General features: G+C 45.1%; 1 protein-coding gene across 5 annotated transcripts in view; it reads left to right on the top strand.

The window, feature by feature from the left end:
• Positions 1–460: 460 nt before the first annotated feature.
• Positions 461–19630, top strand: part of ttll10 (tubulin tyrosine ligase-like family, member 10) — a 22885-nt gene continuing 3715 nt past the window's right edge. Inside the window, exons 1-13 of one of the 5 annotated variants that reach the window (XM_035383334.1) lie at positions 461–747; positions 1166–1527; positions 4951–5122; positions 5236–5354; positions 5791–5911; positions 6899–6984; positions 7945–8143; positions 11722–11893; positions 12934–13074; positions 14047–14163; positions 17296–17389; positions 18105–18707; positions 19254–19622. In XM_035383334.1, coding sequence (XP_035239225.1) covers positions 1344–1527; positions 4951–5122; positions 5236–5354; positions 5791–5911; positions 6899–6984; positions 7945–8143; positions 11722–11893; positions 12934–13074; positions 14047–14163; positions 17296–17389; positions 18105–18700 — 2001 coding nt within the window. In that variant the 5' untranslated portion in view covers positions 461–747; positions 1166–1343 and the 3' untranslated portion in view covers positions 18701–18707; positions 19254–19622. Of the gene's footprint in view, positions 748–1165; positions 1528–4945; positions 5123–5235; positions 5355–5790; positions 5912–6898; positions 6985–7944; positions 8144–11721; positions 11894–12933; positions 13075–14046; positions 14164–17295; positions 17390–18104; positions 18739–19253; positions 19623–19630 lie in introns of those variants that run through there. The other 4 variants (XM_035383333.1, XM_035383332.1, XM_035383335.1 and 1 more) reach the window with 4 other exon arrangements.

Genomic DNA, 19630 nt, shown 5'->3' with positions numbered 1-19630 from the left:
TCCAGCAGAGCACTGACTCTGGGCATAGGCGACAAGGGGCGGTCACCCAGGGCGCCATCCGTCTTGGGGGAGAAGGGGAAAGGGGGGGGAGCACCAAACGAAGGGGGGAAAAAAACAGAAAGCCGCGCATCCGCAATCTCGCCTAGGGCGACAGAAAGGCTGGAGTCACACCTGGTTCCCAGTATATCTTCATGGCTTTGTTTTACACGATGCCTTGAAAAAAAAAAGTAATCAGTCTCGATTGCGTTTGTATTCTCATATTACCACAGGGCTCAAACCTCAAGCTTTATGGCCATTATAATTGAATGACCCCAAATTTAGAGGTTTGTTGGGCATGCTCAGAGAGACTAAGAGCACGGCTTGTAGTAGCATTGTTCTAACATTCAGTCTACAATTAGCAACAGTTGTCGTGGAAACCATATCTAAGGCAACCAGCAGTTGTTTGCACTTCCTCAGATTTTTTTTTTTTCTTCAGCATTGACTTTGACTACCTGAGCGCCTGAAGTGACTGGCAATATATGGAAAGAATTGCACATACTTATGGTACAGTTCTTTTTTTTGTTTTTACATTTTTTTTTTATTCAAGGGAGCTCCAAGTGGATGTGCAAAGAGCCTTTGAAATGTGTATCTGCAACAGAAAGCTAGCATTGCTTTCGCTGTGGAGTTAGAACTTCTGCATGTTTGAGTGAACTTGACACTTAACCCCTCCAGCCCTCCAGGTTTCCAGCAGTACCCGCAGACACAGAGGTTTGAATTTATTATTTGTTTGCAAAATTAGCATATTTACTTGCTGCAATTTGTTCCTGTTTAGCAATCATAAGATTCTTGAGTACTTTTTCATATCACCCTTTCAACATTTATAGACAAATCAGTGGGTAAAAATACCTTTGGCTGTGCATTGATTCAGTGTGTATTTTTTGCTAAGAAACAAACAGTATAACTTACTGAAACAGAGACAGTTAAATGGGAAATAACAAAACTGGTGTTAAACGTGCAAAATGTAATTACAGCTGAAGGAAAATTCTAGCTTGTTTATTGACCACACCTCATCTCTTCAGCTCCCGCTCCGCCCCCCCCCCCCCCCCCCCCCCCACCGATTTACAGTAAGTACAAAAAAATAAATACATAAACATGACTGCCACGATTGATTGTATTTTGTTTCTAGCCATTTCAGAGATCGTAGACACAAGCGTGCCCAACGACAGCCGCGATGGCAAGTCCGTTCCGAGCAGACGGTGATGTCACCAGACGACCGGGCTGAATCCAGCAATCTGAGCCGAGAGGAAGAAAGGAGGAAGAATCCGAAAGGGGGGGGGGGTGGGGGGGGGGGGGGGTGACAGAACATGGGCAGCAGCGACTTCGCCGCTTCCAACGCGGCAGACCTGTCGTCAGAAGCGAAGGCTGAACAGCAGGAGGCGGTAAGAGAGAGGACGGCGGCGGAAGAGGGTCTGTCGCCGCGGAAATGGCGCTCACCGCCAGAACGGAAGACGTCACGGGCGATGTTGTCCCCGACAAGAGGAAGCCAAGGTATGTGCCGAACAGATGCGATTCGACCTGCCGGATAAGGACCCGAGGCGAAGCCATGCTTGGCAGCAATCGTTAGCCACAGCTCGGGATATAACTCCTTGTATTATAATCAATCAGCTGGACCTGCAAATTACAATGATGTTGCACAAAATACAAAAGCGTGTGCAGAAACTGATAGAGAACAGTAATGCCATTATGTCACGGTAGATAAAAATTGTTTTGTTAATGTAACAGGCATTTCCTTGTCTCATAGTGTCTTACATGAGGAAATTGAGTTTTGTTGCCATTTTCATTTATTGAGCGTTGATACACGCCATGGGAACACAAGTTTCGATAAACCGAAAAATTGATTCCCTTTGACCTGGATCATCGGGTCACCCGTAAAGACAATTTCAATTAAATTCAATTTTATTTGTAAAGCGCTGTCACAAAGACGCTTTACAGCATTGCAAGGCAATAAACAAATAGATGTAAATGCAATGTAAACGCTCTGCAAAATGTTGCGCAAGTCGCTCTGTATAAGAGAGTCTGCTAAATGTAACATAGTGAAACAGAGCAAAAAAGAGCAAAGTCAAAAGGAAGTGAAGATTGCAGCAGAACCCAACGGCTGCTCTGAACACATCTTATTGGAAATCAATTGAAGCGAAGGCCACCCAAGGAAAGGCCTGCGGCCATTTTAACGCAGGTCAAAGCAGAGTTTGATCTTAAAGCCGAACCCCATTGGAAGGGGCTGGCAGTCAAACAGTCGCTGCCTCAGCCCAGCCCAGCCCTGTCCGTCTAACAGACCTGTCTGGAGAAGCGCTGGCAGCTATAATCCCCCCCCCCCCAAAAAAAAAAACACCCCATCCATCTCTGTACCCAGCTGCTGAGTACATCAGAGCCAAAAAAAAAAAAAGTTTCCTTTTATCCAACTAAACACGGGACAAAAGACTAATGCTCTCCCAATTAGGCCAACCAGCGTGCCAATTATGCCCATTAAGAGCCGCGGGGCGTTGGGGCAACAATGGCTCCTCATTAGCTTTTTAACCATCTTTTGTTATGCATAGGAATCAAACCGCACAAACAGAACCTATTAAATTCCACTTACAAAAATAAAGCACTAGGTTCCCGCAGCAAAAAGTCAGTCAAAATTGCAACCACATTTGATCATGGGGGAATAGTGTTTTATAAAAAAATTTTAAAACGGAGTGTTTAATTGTAGAAGTTTTAATCGGATTGTGATAGGACCGCACCAAACTTGTGTGCAAGCAAAGCGAAAGTATTGCGTCAGCAAGGCCATCGCCCCTTGATACATTCAATAAACAAAAAGCTACATAATTTGAGAGCGTGATGAAACTCGGCGTCCAGGGTTTGAGATTTAAGTGTTCGACAAGCTCCCGGCTTTCCCATAAGCCCTTGCAAAAAAATCCCTGCGGCTTTTTCGCCAGATGAATCCACCCCTGCTGTTTTAAGTTTCTCTGCACGCTGGCATCACACTGCTTCTCTCTACCAGTTCGTACACAGTAGCTTCCATCAAATAAAGCCCTACGATGCTTTCCATAACGCTCTGTAGATGAGGAGTGAAAGCCTTTGTCAAAATAAAAAGTAGGGGGAAAGAAATACCCAGATGCAGTATGAACAAAACAAAATTATAAGTGAAATCAAATAGTTGTGGCACCACAAGTCAGTGGGACATGCAAATAATCTTGCTTTATGTCAACAGATACAAGCACTATAGTGACACAACATACATCAAAAACCATATGCCCTACTACTTATAAACAACTACTATACAGCCCCAAGCTTCTGAAGAACCCAAATCCCCAAACACAAAGCCATCTGAGCTCAACTTAAAGGGGAGCTGGACCCCAGCTTGCTCTCCCATTGGTCAAAAACACAATGAGCTCATTACCGTGGTAATCGCACACCCCTGACCACCAATTAAGCGTCTCCGTTGTTCTACAACACCTCTAAAAGAAAAGAACCTGGCTGGTAACTGCTCAAAATAATTACAAGGAACGATTAGGACAATACAAAACAAACAACAATACGAAACACGATTTTAGTATGCATTTAATGTTTGCATAATTCCTTAAAAAAAATGAAAAATTATCCTTACTTTTAAAACCACATTTTCAGTGTGAAGGAATTCACTGATTTCAGTTGTAGGTTTATCAATTATTCAATTTGAAATGTATTCTTTTTTCAGACTGAATCAACGGACACATCGTATCACAGAAGATGAAAGCATTAATCATTTGAGGACCGATCAGACTGGTTAAATATCCCTAAATCAATATAGAATATTCATTCTTTGTAACATGAATATATGTTTCTGATATAATGCGGCATGAAAAGGGTAAATCATCCATTTGAAAAGTTTGAAATTACTAACACGTGCCAGCTCTTCATACATCAGAGATGGAATGCATGAAGGTAGAATGAAAACTAGGGACCATGGGGTGCACCAGGGTCAGGGTTAAAAACTAAAGATCAGGTCACAAGCAAGTAATATAAATAAATTTTGCTGTTTGACAAAAATATGTCTAAACCAAGGGGTGGTTATCCAAAAAAAAAGGGCTGGTGTGGGTGAAGGCCTTTGTTTTAAGCCCAGCACTACGACACCTGATTCAACTAATTAACTAATCATGGACTTCAATCAACACTTCGATGAGCAGAATCAGGTGTCTATCTCGTCTATCACAACAACCTGTGCCTACATCAGCTCTTATTTTCGGATTGGACTCCCCTGATCTATTCCGTGCTATCTCAGGGACACTGTCTACCCGGAAAAGAACAGGCAAATTGCAATGGACCCGTTGGCCATAATCACATTGAGCATGCAGGCGGTGTGATTGTCCTAAACCATTCCAATTATTCTGAGACTATTATTGTGAGACAATTGTCGAGTCTGCGTATTGTCCCTCATACACTAACCCCCCCCCCCCCCCCATCTCCCCACCCGCTCCAACTTCTGTAGTATAAATAGAGCATACACTAATAGGATAATAGGAATGACGTGCTGCAATTTTGCAGGCTTTCAATACAGTTGATCAATTTTCCATGAAGGCTGGCCAGAAACTGATGATTTTGTACTGAATACAAGAATAAAGCACAGAATAATTCTTACAAGATGTTTTTCAAGTTCAATAATCTTAAATGAAATTTATTTGACTGTGGAACTGATTGTGTGTGTGTGTGTGTGTGTTTGTGCATGTTTATGTGTGCGTGCGTTTGTATGTGTGCGTTTACATGCACCTGTGTGTGTGTGTGTGTGTGCTTATGCGTTTCTGTGTACATGTTGCATGTTTATGTGTGCATGCATGTGTGTATGTGTGTGCCATTTGCGTGTGTTTGTGTGTGCTTGAGAGTGTGTGTGCACATGTGTTTGCACGTTTGTGTGTGTGTGTGTGTGTGTTTGCATGTTTGCGTTTGAGAGATCAGTGCACAGGTCACAGGATGAGGGACTCCCTAGAGAATGCAGGCGGTCTCCATCGAGACCCCAGAGGGGGGAGGCGCCCCTGCAGGGGGGTGTGCGGGACCGGGTCCGAAAAGCAGAGGAGGCGCGGGGGTCGGGACCCTTCTTCTATTTCGGAGGGGGCAACGGGGCCGCCATGTGAGTGTTTGGGACCTGCTCGGTCCGTGACGTGTGCGACAGGCCGAACGGGCGGCCATGTTCTCAAACGTCCTGAACGTGCTGTACTAACGGTCGCCCTTTTCCTCCAACAGAGTGACATCATACTGCGAGAGCCGAGGGTGGCGGCGTATCCATGACAACACGCGGGAAGACTACAAGCTGAAGTGGTGCGAGGTCAAGTCGAAAGTCGCCTACTACAACTTCAGGGAAGGTAACGGCTTTTAAGGAAATTCCATCAAGATCGTTAACGAAGACTTTCTGTAAAAACGCGAAGATAAATAAGTCATTTGAGCCACAAAGCTGATAAATCATGGAAGCCGTTAATATGAACAAAGATCACAAAACATAACAAAACATTTATGACAAGAACAGGCCATTCAGCCCAACAATGCTCGCCACTTTCCTGACTAAATTAACGCTCTGATTACCTACAGACTAGTTGGTATCTAACACCGTATGAAGCCTGGCCTTGAAAATCTCATACAGAGTTTCTGCCTCTACTACATGACCTGGCAGGCTATTCCACACACTGACTACTCTCTGTCTGCGTGAAAAAATTCTTCCTAACGTCTGTACGTTAGGAAGAAGTACTGAATTTACCTTTTTTGTACGGAATTTTGAGGAATTTCTCTCGTTAATTCACCAAGGGGAGCAGCTGCTGTTCCAGATCCCCAGCAACAAGGTCCTGACCACTAAGATCGGGCTGCTGTGCAGCCTGCGGGAGTACGAGCGCGTCAGCAGCAAGGTCAACCACGGCCGCGGCCTGAGGTGAGACAGCGCGCAGCCGTAGAGCCACTCTGAGTATCAGTGACATCACCAGGAGGGCACAGCCGACTTTACATTACATCACAGGCATTTGGTAGACGCTCTTATCCAAGGCAACTTACAGAACTTTTTACATAGCATTTTACATTGCATTATCCATTTATACACCTGGATATATACTGAAGCAATGCAGATGGAGTACCTTGTGCTCAAGGGTACAACGGCAGTGCCCAACTCGGGAATCGAAACTGTGACCTTTAGGTTACAAGACGAGTTCCTTACCCATTATACTAAAACTGTCGACTCGGAGTGTGAGGGTCACATGACAGGAGGCATATATGCACAGACGGACACAAACATATGACCCCCCCCCCCCATTTCCATGAGAGAGCAAAAGTGCCATTTGGCTGCAGCAGTTTTTAGTTTTTTAAACCGCTGGTGCCCTTTGCAATCACAGCCCCCCCTGCTCCTTCCAGTCTATGATCGCAATCCCAACACTCCCCCCCCCACCCCCCATGTCACCCCCGCCAAGGCCACCGCACCTGATTTTCAGCATATACCATCAAAAAAATGGCCCTGTATGACAGGAACTCGAGGCCTGGATTCAGTCCACGCTCATCCTTAACTTCGCACATTCAGCTCCCCTCAAAACAAAATAAACTAGAAACTGCATTTGCACCCCCCCCCCCAAAAAAAAAAACAGACTTGCCTTTGAGTCTGAATCAGGGACGCACCATCAGACGGCAAAACTGACACGAAGCGGAACAACTAAGGGTTAGTTGTGAGGGAGACTTTGGCCTTGATGACCCCACACCACAACACACGAGGACGGATTTGGAAGATCAACCCATGGCGCCTCTCCTCCCCCCCCCCCCCCCCCCGCTCGCCACCACCCATCATCCCCTAAAAGAGCGAAATGAGGCTTGGTAAAGGGCAGGAAAGGCGAAGATGTTATCTGATTGGCTCCGATCGTGTCGCCCTGTCACACAGGAGGCTGAAGATGGAGGACTTTTTCCCTGACACCTTCCGCATGGACGTCAGAGATGAGAAAGAGGCCTTCTTCGCTCAGCACAACGGTAAACACGGCTGACCTTCATAAAGGACCGGGGTTACATTTTCTGTTTTTTAAAAAAGGTCACGTTTTCTTCTTCACCATTTCCACTTCCATTTCAAGCTTCAGATCCAATGTGTCCTTTCAAGCCCCAGGCAAAGCGTGTAAATGGTAATGTATCATGCAGATCGCTGTGTTCATACGAATAGATCTGAATGAAATTAAATCGAACGCAAGACGTTTATCAAAATGATAGAAATTTAGAGTGATGAGCAAACCGATGTTTTATAGCTATTTCAGGAATCTACATTTTATTTGCAGTCATTCTCCTTCGATGTCATGCTACAATAACATCAAGTATGACATTGTTATCAGTGTGCAATGTAATAACATTAAGACAGTGCTTGTAAATACCTTTAACGTATGTGCAACATATCCTATACGTATGTCATGTTTCTGAACTATATATGACATTGCTTGATACAGTATGTATACAGATGATGAATGTACATATACCACCAGTAATATTAAAATATTTCTGCTGCTGCGTATGAATTTCATGAAATGGTCTGGTAGGTCAACAGGAAGTGTGTGTGTGTGTGTGTGTGTGTGTGTGTGTGTGTGCGTCTGTGTGTGTTTGTGTGAACTTGTAACACTATCTTTCTGGGGACCAAATGTCCCCACAAGGATAGAAAGATGAGGAACATTATGCTTTGTGGGGACCTTTTGCTGGTCCCCACAAGGCCAAGAGACTGTTTTAGGGTTAGGACTTAGGGTTAGGGCTACAATTAGGTTAAGGTTAGAGTTAAGGTTAGGCATGTAGTGGTTGGGGTTAGGGTTAGGGTTAGGGTTAGAGGTTAGGGAATGAATGTAGTCAATGGGAAATCCCCACAAGGATAGCAGTACGGGACTGTGCGTGTGCGTGTGTGCGTGTGTGTGCTTTTTCGACTCACCCTTGGCGTCTGCTCCCCCGGCTCCCCCTCAGCGGCGGTGGCGGCGGGGGACGGCGGCTCCCAGGCCTGGATCTGCAAGCCCACGGGCCTGAATCAGGGGCGGGGCATCTTCCTGCTGCGCACGGAGGAGGAGCTACGGGCCTTCCAGGCCCAGCTGCAGAGCACCGAGGAGAACCAGAACCGCAGGAGGAGGCCCCCCCTCCGTCCCCCCCAGGCCCGAATCGTACAGAGGTGAGGAACGGCGCTGATTTCGCTACCCCCCCCCCCCCCCCGCCGCTTTCCAGTCTAGGGCATACGCAATATCTTACGCTACAACTTTTTTGTCCTCATAGTACCCAGCAGTGGCTAAAGTTTGGGGGGTTTGTGGGGGGGGGTGGGGAGGCAAGAAGGGGCTCCATCATGAATCTGCATAGCGCCGGCACAGCTCCCTCTGAGCATTTTATTACAATTTTACATTTTTCAACAAGAAGAAAAAAAAAGAAGAATGATCAGCACCTCCATGCACTGACCCAGCTCCCCATCAGACACCTCCAGGGGGGGTGGAGAAAAACGCCTGGTGCTGCCGCCAGAGCCCGGTTCCAATCAAAACTCAGCGTTCGACCAAGAAATGCTTAACTAACCACAAAATTGCTGTTTTTTGAAATGGAAAAATTTCAGGCTCCCAGACTTGAGCCCGATCAAAAAAAAAAAAATCTGCAGTTGGAAATGAAGCGCAGAAGCACAGCCGAAAAGGATCTGAGAGATCTTGAAAGATTTCGTGTTCTGAGGAACGATCAAAGACCAAATCCAATGTATTCAGCCATGATTTAAACAGAGCCAGCCCTGGGGTTTCTGTGGCTCTAACCTAGCTGTTGTTGTGGCCCCAAAAAGTGCCCAAACATTTTCAAAACAACTTGAATTGTGTGCCCCAGGAGTGGCTGTGGTCCTGAAAGACTGCGTAAAACATTTATGACTGTGGCTCGCTCAGCTCGTAACCCCTGAAGAAGAAGACTCAGCAGTGTCATCCTTGCAAAGGAAGAGTGAGAGAAGTACTGGAAATAATTTTGACAACTATCTATGGGGAAATGAAATTATCGCCTGTTAACAAATTCTCTGAGCAGTTCATCAGAAAGAGGTAATATATTTTTCTCATATTTTTTCAGAATAAAAAAACAGCACGTTACTGTTTGTTTTATTTTATAGCCCTTTGTGGTTGCTTTTATCAAGGGTGCTAATGAAGTGACATCTGTTCCTCAGGAGAGAAATTTCAGTCGAGAGAGAGGTTTTCTCACTCACGTTTTCACCCGGTTATGAATCAGGACATTCAGGTGTGTCCTGGCCTCTCTTTGAAGATGTCACTCGGCCATTTCCCCCCCCCCTCTCTCTCTCTCTCTCTCTCTCTCTCTCTCTTCTATCAGACAGATAAGCTGGGCTCATCTTCTTATGGTAGAAAGAGAAAGATTTAGAAGCGATGGCCGTGGGTAAATTCTAGATGGAATTATTCATAGAACGGTAATAATTACAAGGTTGCCCCTGGTATGAGAGAAGTGGAAGACGTCAGCTGTTGTTGCCTGTCTGCTCATTAATGAAGAAGCAAAACTTTGCGTGCGATATTTGACATTTTCTTGCTCCCTGTGCCCTTTTCAGACATGCTGTTACACCTGTTTTTGTACTTTGATGGGTTCTTTCTTTCGGGGCAAACGTTATCTAGATGTGCTCGTGTTTTTTTTGTTGCTGTCCCGCTGTTGCATCATCTCATGCCAATTTGTGACACCTCGTTTCAGCACGCAACTCTTCCAAAAAAAATTTTAAAAAATAAAAAAAGCATCGACAGTGGTCACGATTTTCCCCTCTATAATGTGCGTGCTGTGCTGCGGTGTCTGTGCTGGGGTAACCGCCCATTTTCTGACAGAGTGCTCATGCAGGGGACAAAAATTGCCAGCTTAAATCCTCCCCTCCCCAGATGACTCTATAGCAAAAAAATATTTAACATTCACATTTTAGGCATTTAGCTGACGGTCTTACCCAGAGGAAAATTACAATGAGGACAGAGGAAAACAAGGCCTACATCCACCAATCATCAATATGACAATTTAGCGATTACTGAGAGGTGCAATGGGTTGGACATAACACTCCATCGAGAGGCAATCCTGTGTCACTAGAAGCTAGCTTGTGGTAGGAAAGGTATTCCATCGAGGACCATGTTGGAAACAAGCGTTGAACACTGTAACATGTCATCCTCTGGGCTGTACAATGTACAGTACATTTTATTAACCCGAAAAACAAAATCGATCAAAACCAATCAGTCATGTGGAAGGAAATATAGAGAAAATGTTTTTTTGGGGGGGATAGGGGAATATAAGGTAGAAAGTTGGGGAAGATGTGAAAGAGGGGAATTGGAAACAGGGAGGAAAAGGGTGGAATAATTCATCTTTATCTAGGGGCCCAATCAACATCAGTCTCTTGATCCAAACTGAGAACCTAATGTCCAGAGACCAGTTCTGCCCCTGCAGAGTAGGCACTTCAAAAAGTCCAAACGGACTCCTTACAGTATATCGACTTCAGAGAAAGACTGAAAACTCAAAGAATGAGGAGAGCCAGCACTGATTTCGTGTTAATGAGCAAATTTAATGAAAAGGACAAAAGGACAACTATTTTTATGCCTTAGATATCTGCTTCTGAAATGTAAAAAAAAAAAAACAGGAAAAGACCAGTTTCCTGAGGATGGCGTCATATTCGTGGAAATGTCAGTCTCTTCTTGACCTGCTCATTAAATGTGCTAATATATGTAGGTTGATGTGTGCTTGTTTTTTTTTCTTCTCTCCTCTATACATTAGGCTGTGCTGAAGTGCTCCTGGTGCTCCTGTGTCTTTTCACTTCATCATACACATTTTATTTCTGTTTCCAGAATCTTTTACAGCCGTTTAATTGAAATGCGTTAAAACAAAGTTCCGCGTAAAGCCAGAAGCTCCTCCCAGTGTAAACCGCCATTATTTTGACCCGCTCGGTGAACTGACTCTCTGCATGTCTCTCTGCACATGAACTACATTTCCCTCAGGGCCAGTGGATCCAATATAAAATTCTGGTCTGACGTATATTCTACCATCACTGGTCTTTTGTAGTTCTCTTTGAGGTCCTATGGGGGGTTGGGGGGGGGGGGGGATACCATACCTGTCAATCTGCTTTGCTTGATTTCATTGCCGTTTTTTGTTTTGTTTTTTTGTTTTTTTTTATGTTTCGTTTTATTTATTTATTGTATTTGTCTTTTGACTTTGTCATCATTTATACAGTATAAAATAAAGACGTTCGATCACAAAAAAAAGAAAGGTTTTCCTCTTCCGTGCGGCTACACTCACCGAGAGGCCTCATTTGCGCCAGAGACTGACGCACGGAAGGCCAGGGGTGTCATCATTACTCAGACGGGAGCACTGGTGTGATGCCGTCTGAAACCTGCTCTCCGGCAGCCTGGAGCCCTCTTTATATATAGTACCACAGGTTCGACACTGCAGAGCCCCCTTTGGAACGTTACTGCCTCAGACGGAGCGTCGGAACATTCCGAGCATCTCCGGGCACACAGAACCGCTCGCATCGTCTCCCCGTGTTTGCATGACCCCCTTTTTTCTAAAACCACACTGCCCTCTAGTGGTCACGTTTATCACAACGTTTTTTTTGCTGTTTTGTACCTTTCCGACAAGGTCTGCTGCATTCAGGCAGCCGAACAAATGTTCCGACTGTGCTTATTCGGCATTAAGTATGCCCAAGGTACGCTGAACCGCACCGTGCTGAATGTGTGTTAATACCTGTAAGTAATTCCCGCTGTGTTTAAACAGGTATATCCAGAACCCCCTGCTTCTGAAAGGCAGGAAATTCGATGTGCGGTCCTACTTCCTCATCGCGTGCACCGCACCCTACATGGTGTTCTTTCGCCACGGTTACGTCAGGCTGACCTGTGACCTCTACGATCCCAACTCAAACAACCTCTCTGCCCATCTGACCAACCAGGTGAGTCCTGTAGCCACCGCATGGTTCTGTCTACTGTAGGGAAATGTCACTGATGACCTGGGACAGATGTTCAATGCTCCTTTTCAGCAACATACGTGTGTGTACGTGTGTGTGTGTGTGTGTGTGTGTGTGTGTGTGTGTATGTTTGCGTGTGTATTTATTTAGTAAACTTTCATCTCAGTTTTTATTATTCAAAAAACAACTTGCTATGTAGAGCGATAATGTTGCCAAGAGGCAAGAAGATAATTTGGAAAGGGATTGTGTGTGCATATGTTTGCGTGTATGTGCGTGTGTGTTTGTGTGTGTGTGCGTGAGTGCGTGTGTGTATGTGCGTGTGTGTTTGTGTGTGTGTGAGTGAGTGCGTGTGTATGTGCGCGCGCATGTTTCTACTTTGTAAACTTCTCATTTTTTTTGCTTTTCAAAAAACAACTTGCTCTGCGGAGTGATAGTATTGCCCTGAGGCGAAATGCAAATATGAACCAGCCAAATCAGGGTGATACAAGGGACAGATACAACGCAACAAAGCAGCGAACAGCGATTGTTGCCTGTTTTTTTTTCCACTGTTAAGTATCATTTTAAATTTTTTTTTATTTTGGCTCTCTGGGTAAGAAGCATAAGCATGTGAATGTTCTTTTAATTTGCCTATGGCAGATCCTTCCATGACAGGTAGAGGGGGAATAAAAAAAGAAAGAGTGTAACGCCACTGGATTATAGTCTTCCCTCTTCAGCACCTCATAAATTTTTATTGAGCACTTTTCCATAAACATTCAGCTAAAATCAGGTTTCAGAAACCAAAGTATTTACAGTTTAAGCACCGCTGTCAAAAGGCGCTATAGAGCTATCTGTTGATGTATTGAAGACAGAAAAACGTCTAAATGCCACGCTTTCTCTATCCTTCCCCTTCTTACCTCTTGTGCTACATTTCTTCATTCTCTACACTTAACTTTCTCTCCTATTATTACTCTCTTCTGTCCCCACACCTCTCCCCACACCCCCCCTCGCCCCCCCCCCCCCCCCCCACCTTGCCGTGTCGGGAGCAGTACATGCAGAAGAAGAACCCGCGGTACAGCGAGCTGAAGGAGGAGACCGTGTGGTCCATGGAGCGCTTCAACACCTACGTTAACGAGCAGTTCAGGGAGGCCAAGGCGCTCCCCCAGGACTGGGCGCTCGGCGCTTTCGCGGTGAGTTGCATGCAAAGGGGGGAAAGGAGAGCCAGACGGGGGCTAATTAAAGCTCTCATCCCCCCCCCCCCCCCCACAACCCACCCCCCGATCCACCCCCCCCTCACCCTTCTGTGTGTTTGGGTCACCCTGATTGGACGAGAGGTGTCCCGAGAGAGCTCGGTCAGGTGGTTGGCGAAGGAGGAAGTCGGGCACGCGGGTTGACGCAGAGTCCAGGTCGTCATAGCAACGCTATTTACCCGGGGCATTAAAGGGCAGCCTTTAAGGGCCACAGTTAAGCGCTGAAGCAACAAGCGCTGCATTTTTCTACATCCATTTAATCTGACTATTATAGCAAAAATTAAAAAATAAAACTGAGCCCTGGTTGGCAAATTATTCATCGTGATAATTTATTTACATGGCAGACATCCTTATTCATAATTTATAAACGCTTACGTTTGTATAAATTATCGGCTGGTATGTCTGGATATGTTTTTCTGAAGCAGCCCCACTTAAAGGGACCACAGCAGTGGTCAGCTCACAACTTGGACCTGAAATCATGACCTGAACCCTGAATGTTTAATGAGCACACTGCTTATTTTTTACAATTCAAGTAACCATTTCAAGCACAATTTCAAGTGTACCTCAAAAGAGGTGTGTCAAAAACAACACATTATGTGTCATTATTAACACCCCTCTATGACTAGTTAAGGACAACACATCTTGTGTTACTTTCAACACCTGTGTCTACTGTCTATGTTTAAAAAAAGTCTCCCTTTGTGACAAGTAAATTGTATATTGTAACACAAAAGTAGTGGCTTTGACACAAAATGTACTGAAAGTAACACAAAAATAGTAGCACAAAAGGTGTGTTGGATATTAACACATCCAACCCACACCAAGCAGACAAACTTCAATAAAAGAGGCGGTGCAGAGATAATTTATATTAGAGAGATGTCGCTCCTTACTGTGCGTTTCCTTTTTGCGGAACAGAAGAGAATGCAGGTGGTGATGACGCAGTGCTTCCTGGCGGTGAGGGCCAAGCTGGAACGCAGGCTGGGCCTCTTCGATCTCATTGGCTGCGACTTCATGATTGACGAGGACTTCAAGGTGAGACGAGGACTTGGGGCAGGGGGGGGGGGGGGGGGAGGGGGGGACAGGAACATTTAAAACCCTCTTTCTCATCTCTGCGACTGTTTTTGGAGGGGAGTGCTTGGCCTTGATGGACAGGGAGAGGGAGGTCAGAGAGGCAGTTTCAAGATTCACATTCTGGGACTAGTTTGTAAATGTAACATATTTACCTCAACATGTCATCTCTCGTGGAAGTCGATTTTCATCGAATGTTTGTAACTGATAGAAGCAACTCCCTTGTGTGCTGTTTTCAAACCAAGGACCCTCCTGGATAAAACTATCCTGCTTCAAATCAAACTAGCAAATCGAGCCACAAAGAAACTGAGCTCTCAGGTTATAAACCTGCTTTTTTGGGTCTACATGGTGATTTTGGATTCGGACTGAATGTTTGGGGGACCATTTCACACTACAAATTAAAATTATTATCATGATTTTTTTTGCAGGCATGAGTCAATTCTTAAGTTTCTTATGAGGCTCAGCATACAGTTCAGACTGTGCCATTTCCTCAAACTTTAGTCTCACCTTCACCACTTGAATAAAGTTTTTGGTACATCTACTTTTTTTATAGGTTTTCTTGTTAGTATAGGGAGAAAACAACATATTACATTTGCAGTACTAACCAGCCCCATTGCTTCATTTATTAATCTATAACTCAATTGTATTTGCTGATCTGTGAACAGGCCAGTCATCGGCTATTGTTCTTGGATCGTATAAAATATGGATGGCTCGGCACTCGAGCGTGCCAGTTCTTTTTGGAGAGGCCCAGCCACCCTGAGACACCCTGTTGCTAAGCGAGACCATAAGGGACATCACCGAACACAGTGTCACCAGGCCCCGAGGCATCTGTTTTCAGATTACATCACCCCGACGTATTCAAATACAGCTGGAACAATAAACAAAATGGCGGCGGGGACAATGGCTTCCACACAAAGAAAACACAAATAGGTCAGGTGGGTGGGGCTTGGGGGGGAGGGGGGGACAAAAGAAATGATATTTGATGAGGGATGAGGGGGAGGAAAGGGGTGTGGTTGTCTGAAGAAGCATACATGTGCAGCCCTAAAAAAAAAATTTTTAAACACTATATAAAGAACTTCTACTCCTTTGATCAGATTACAATTCTGGTCATCCACAGTCAACATATATATAGTAACATATAATTCTCTTATATTTACCGTCTGGTTGTTAACAGCTGGAAATGTATACACAATCCAGGTTAAATACATTCTCTAACCCTGCCAGAGCTCCTCTTGAGCTTTGGGTCTTGCAAGTTCATTACGAACACAGTTACTCAGCCAGTCTGACACACTGCTGTTCGTGCTTAATGAGACGCCCAGAGCACTTCTCCTCACTGCAGGACTCTCCTCACCATTGACCCTCACAACATATCAAGGCTATAATCGACTTGGACTTTGCGCCGTTTGAACTGCGGATTTTGCATCGCTGCTACAGACGATGCGGGGATTTTGTGTGAACTTTGACCCGCAATGTTTGATTGTTGCTCAGGGTAGCCGGTGCACAGAGGGACAGGTGTCTGTTTAAAAATGCGGAAAACAAAAAAAATGCCATAAAAATGTAGAACCTTTGACACACCATTAATGCTGTTTACAGCACTGAGCCCCATCACAAATACACTCACTCAATTAAGAATGCACATTCAGCATACGTATTTCTTTCAAGCAACAAGGGACCATAAAAATAGCTTCTGTCATTCACACTACGAACTAAAACCAATGGTAATAGGAACTGGTGATGCATAACTGAATGTGTTAAACGTTGAAAATGAAGAGCTAATGTCTCAAATCAGAATACAAATTCGATTAAGGTTTCTTTCATGCTTTATGAATTAATTCTGGCAAAACCACTACAAGGCACAGTGGTGTAACAAGTGCTATTTAAAAAAATATATATATATATATTCTCTTGTGGTTATTTACAGCTTTTATATGTTATTTATTTATTTCGAGACATATTTTTTATGAAGGGGACCTGACATAAAACACAAAGCCACCAGTCAAAATGACGATAGCATATATGGACGAGACAGCTGTGTAAACAGGATTTAACAGCAGGGATTAAAAGGAGGGGCATTCTTCAGTCACTGTGTTATGAATTATACACACACACTCATGCACGCACACACACACACACACACACCGACATACACATATGACCAGTCTGAGTACATGCATTGGTAAAATATGGAGCAACAATTTGATAGGTCAACTACAGTACCCTGTAAAAAGACGGCAAACACTAGCTCTGCCACAGTAAGGTACGAGCTCCCTCTTATGGTGACAATGAAGAAATGCATACATTTTAGAAAAGACCTGGCACTAAACCATGTATTAAAACCAATGGTCAAGAGCAGTGGTAACCAACCCTGCTCCTGGAGATCTACCGTCCTGTAGGTTTTCACTCCAACCCTAACAAAACACACCTCATTCAACAGCTAGAGAGCTTGTTAAGCTGCTAATTAGTAGCGTCAGGTGTGCCAAATTAGGGTTGAAATGAAAACCAACAGGACGGTAGATCTCCAGGAACAGGGTTGGTTACTACTGGTCTAGAGGTAAGATGCCATAGCATAAAAATGGTTCAAGGGGATCTGTTTTCCATAAAATAAGGAAAACATCATTTGTCAAAATGTCATCTAAAGTTGCAGAGCGAGAGAGGAGAGGAAGAAAAGAATGAGAATGCAGCAAATTTTCTCTCATTATTAAACTGGGCAGTAACATGTTCTCTTCCTAAGATGTGGCTATGGGTCTGATGGTAAAATGACCATTTGGCTGCTTAAAAAAAAAAAAAAAAAAACAGAATATGAGAACACATTGTGGTAAGTTCAAAAGCAAATTTCTCTCTGACGATCAGCGCAGTCTGCGAAGCGTGGCCAGCCAGTAACCAAGGGCGCCACCAGGGATTCTGGGCCCCAGGAAAAGAGCTTACATTGGGCCTCCTCCACCCCAGAAAATCCTATGTTCTAATATTTTCTGTGGGTCCCCCCCCCCCCCTTACGGCACCCCTGCCCAGTAACTGTTACCCCCTAGTATTGCTATCCTAGAACTGCATATCCAGGATATGATGTCATTTCCTGTCCTCCTCTCTCTCCCACACCAGGTGTGGCTCCTGGAGATGAACTGCAACCCTGCTCTCACCACCAACTGCCAGGTGCTGAAGGAGGTGGTGCCCAGCACAGTCGATGAGACTCTTGGTGAGGCATCGACATGTCCGTTACAAACTTGACATGTATATAAATCGGGACTTTATAAATCACAGCTATAGACTGATTCAGAATAAGGCATCTGCAGATAGATTTAGCACGTTGCTTTATAGAAGCTCTCTGTAACTAATTTGATGCTTGGATTTGGATAGTCAGTGTTTGCTTTTATGATCTGTTTTGTTTGTTTGTTTGGTTGGCTGGTTTATTATTTGTATCAAGGATAATCAAATATATGCACATGCGCTTAGTTTGAATTTTGCAGCGTTGAGGCTTATTGGGGCTTATTATCCATTTGCAGATTATACGATTTGTATGTTTTGCGTTTTTTTTAAATCAGCACCTGCTACACCTGATAAACTTTTGAAAGAGTTGAACCTTATACTGCAAAAAAATAAATAATTCAAGATAAGGGGGTGGTGGGTTAATTTCCAGCTATCCAAACAAATCAGTTCTCAACCCCTACAGAAAGCATAAACAACTGTAAGTCTTTTAAGAAAACACGAAAACGACTTCAATTTGTTTTCTTGAGAGGGGCAACGCTATTTTCTTCAGATAACTATCTTAAAACAAAAAAGTGATCCATTGCTTCTTGCGTGTGTGTGTGTGTGTGTATATTTGTATTGTATATGAGAGTGTGTGCATCGTCTATGTCGAGTTTAATAAGCATAAAACTCTGTCGAGTTTAATAAGCACTTCCCGTCCTCAGACCTGACGCTGGAGATCTTCAGTAAGTGTCAGAGCGGGGCGAAGCTGCTGCCGCTGGCCAGCCAGAGGAACTTCGTTCTGCTTTTCGGGGGCGACCATGTCCCGGAACACCAGGGCAGGAACGCCGTGCGCCACAGGGTGCCCCCCCAAAAGAGCACCGCGACCCCCAGGACCCAGAGAGCGGCCAACGAGGCCGCGGATGGGGGGAGGAGCCTGCCCGCCCCCTCGGCCCAGGCTCCGCCCCCAAACCCGCGCAAAGGGGGGGAGAACCGCAGGCCGCTGGCGGTGAAGGTCCACAAGCCCAGGGGAACCTGGCTGCCCGTCCCGAAATCCGTGCACCTGGACACGGGCCCCTGGGAGTGCCCCTCGGAGGCCCCGTGGCTCCACCGGCCGAACGTCCAAAACAGGGGGCGGAGGAGCAACGTCGCCCTGCTCTCCGCCCCCGGGCCGGGCGGCGAATCACAAGCCGAGAGGTCTACCTCACCGCTGAGGGACCAGCAGCACATCAGCGCCTGCCTGCAATCCGCACAGCTGCTCGCGCACCAGGGTCAGCTGACCCAACCCTGCGAGGAGGAGCAACACGGAGACCAGCAGTGACCCAGAGGTGGGCAGCGGGGAGTGAGGCCCGGGGACCTGTAATTCGGGTTTTGGGCTGTTTTCACCTGCGATGTCACCATAGAGCAGTGGTCTCCAACCCTGGTCCTGGAGAGCTACAGGGTCGGCTGGTTTTCGTAGTGACTCTGCACTTCATGAATCAGTTAGAGCAGTCGATGACACAGTTAACTCGACTCACCTGGTGTCTAGGGTCTCAACTGGGTGTTGATTTTAAGGTGAAAACAAAAACCAGCAGACCCTGTAGCTCTCCAGGACCAGGGTTGGAGACCACTGCCGTAGAGTGTACAAAGGTCTGGAGAGGCTAGAACGGGGCCAGGCGGTGTAGCCTAGGTAGTAACGGGTAAACAGCCTCTACTGCGCATGCTTAGGTTAGCTGAAGGCGTGCCAGCCAGTCTAGTTAAATATGCATGTCTATGGTTGTCCCAGATATCCTGAGAGTTTCAGTGTTCTTTATTACTTTTACTCATTGATTTTTAAACTTGATTACAAAATTGTTTATGTCGAGTTGTGACTTTAAAAATTTTTATTTTGGCAGGAAATGACAGACCGTGATTCACTGAGGCGGAGATGTTAATAATTGGATTTTGAGGAGCTAGTTTATCTCCAGTGCGAAACAAACAATGTTTATTGCTATCGTGCAGTGTCAGGAGACTGTGCATATCATGAGGTACAAACAGCTAATAAGTGTAAATTACTGGGAATGAGACACGGCTCCAAAGAATATTAAAATTCCAGAGCTTTTATCACCAAAGGTTTACCACAAAGAGGCTCAGCATTATATGAGTAGGCTACTGTGTATTGAGAAGTTATAAGTAAATGTATGATGGACCTCCAACCTGAAGGCACTGGGATTGCTTCAACACACAACTGACACTCAGCTCCAGTACCACTTCATGAAAAAAAACTGTATCA

Source organism: Anguilla anguilla, chromosome 11 (assembly GCF_013347855.1).
Source record: "Anguilla anguilla isolate fAngAng1 chromosome 11, fAngAng1.pri, whole genome shotgun sequence".
Taxonomy (NCBI): Eukaryota; Metazoa; Chordata; class Actinopteri; order Anguilliformes; family Anguillidae; genus Anguilla; species Anguilla anguilla.
Note: the sequence above shows the minus strand (reverse complement) of the source record. Positions and strands in the feature narration are given on the sequence as shown.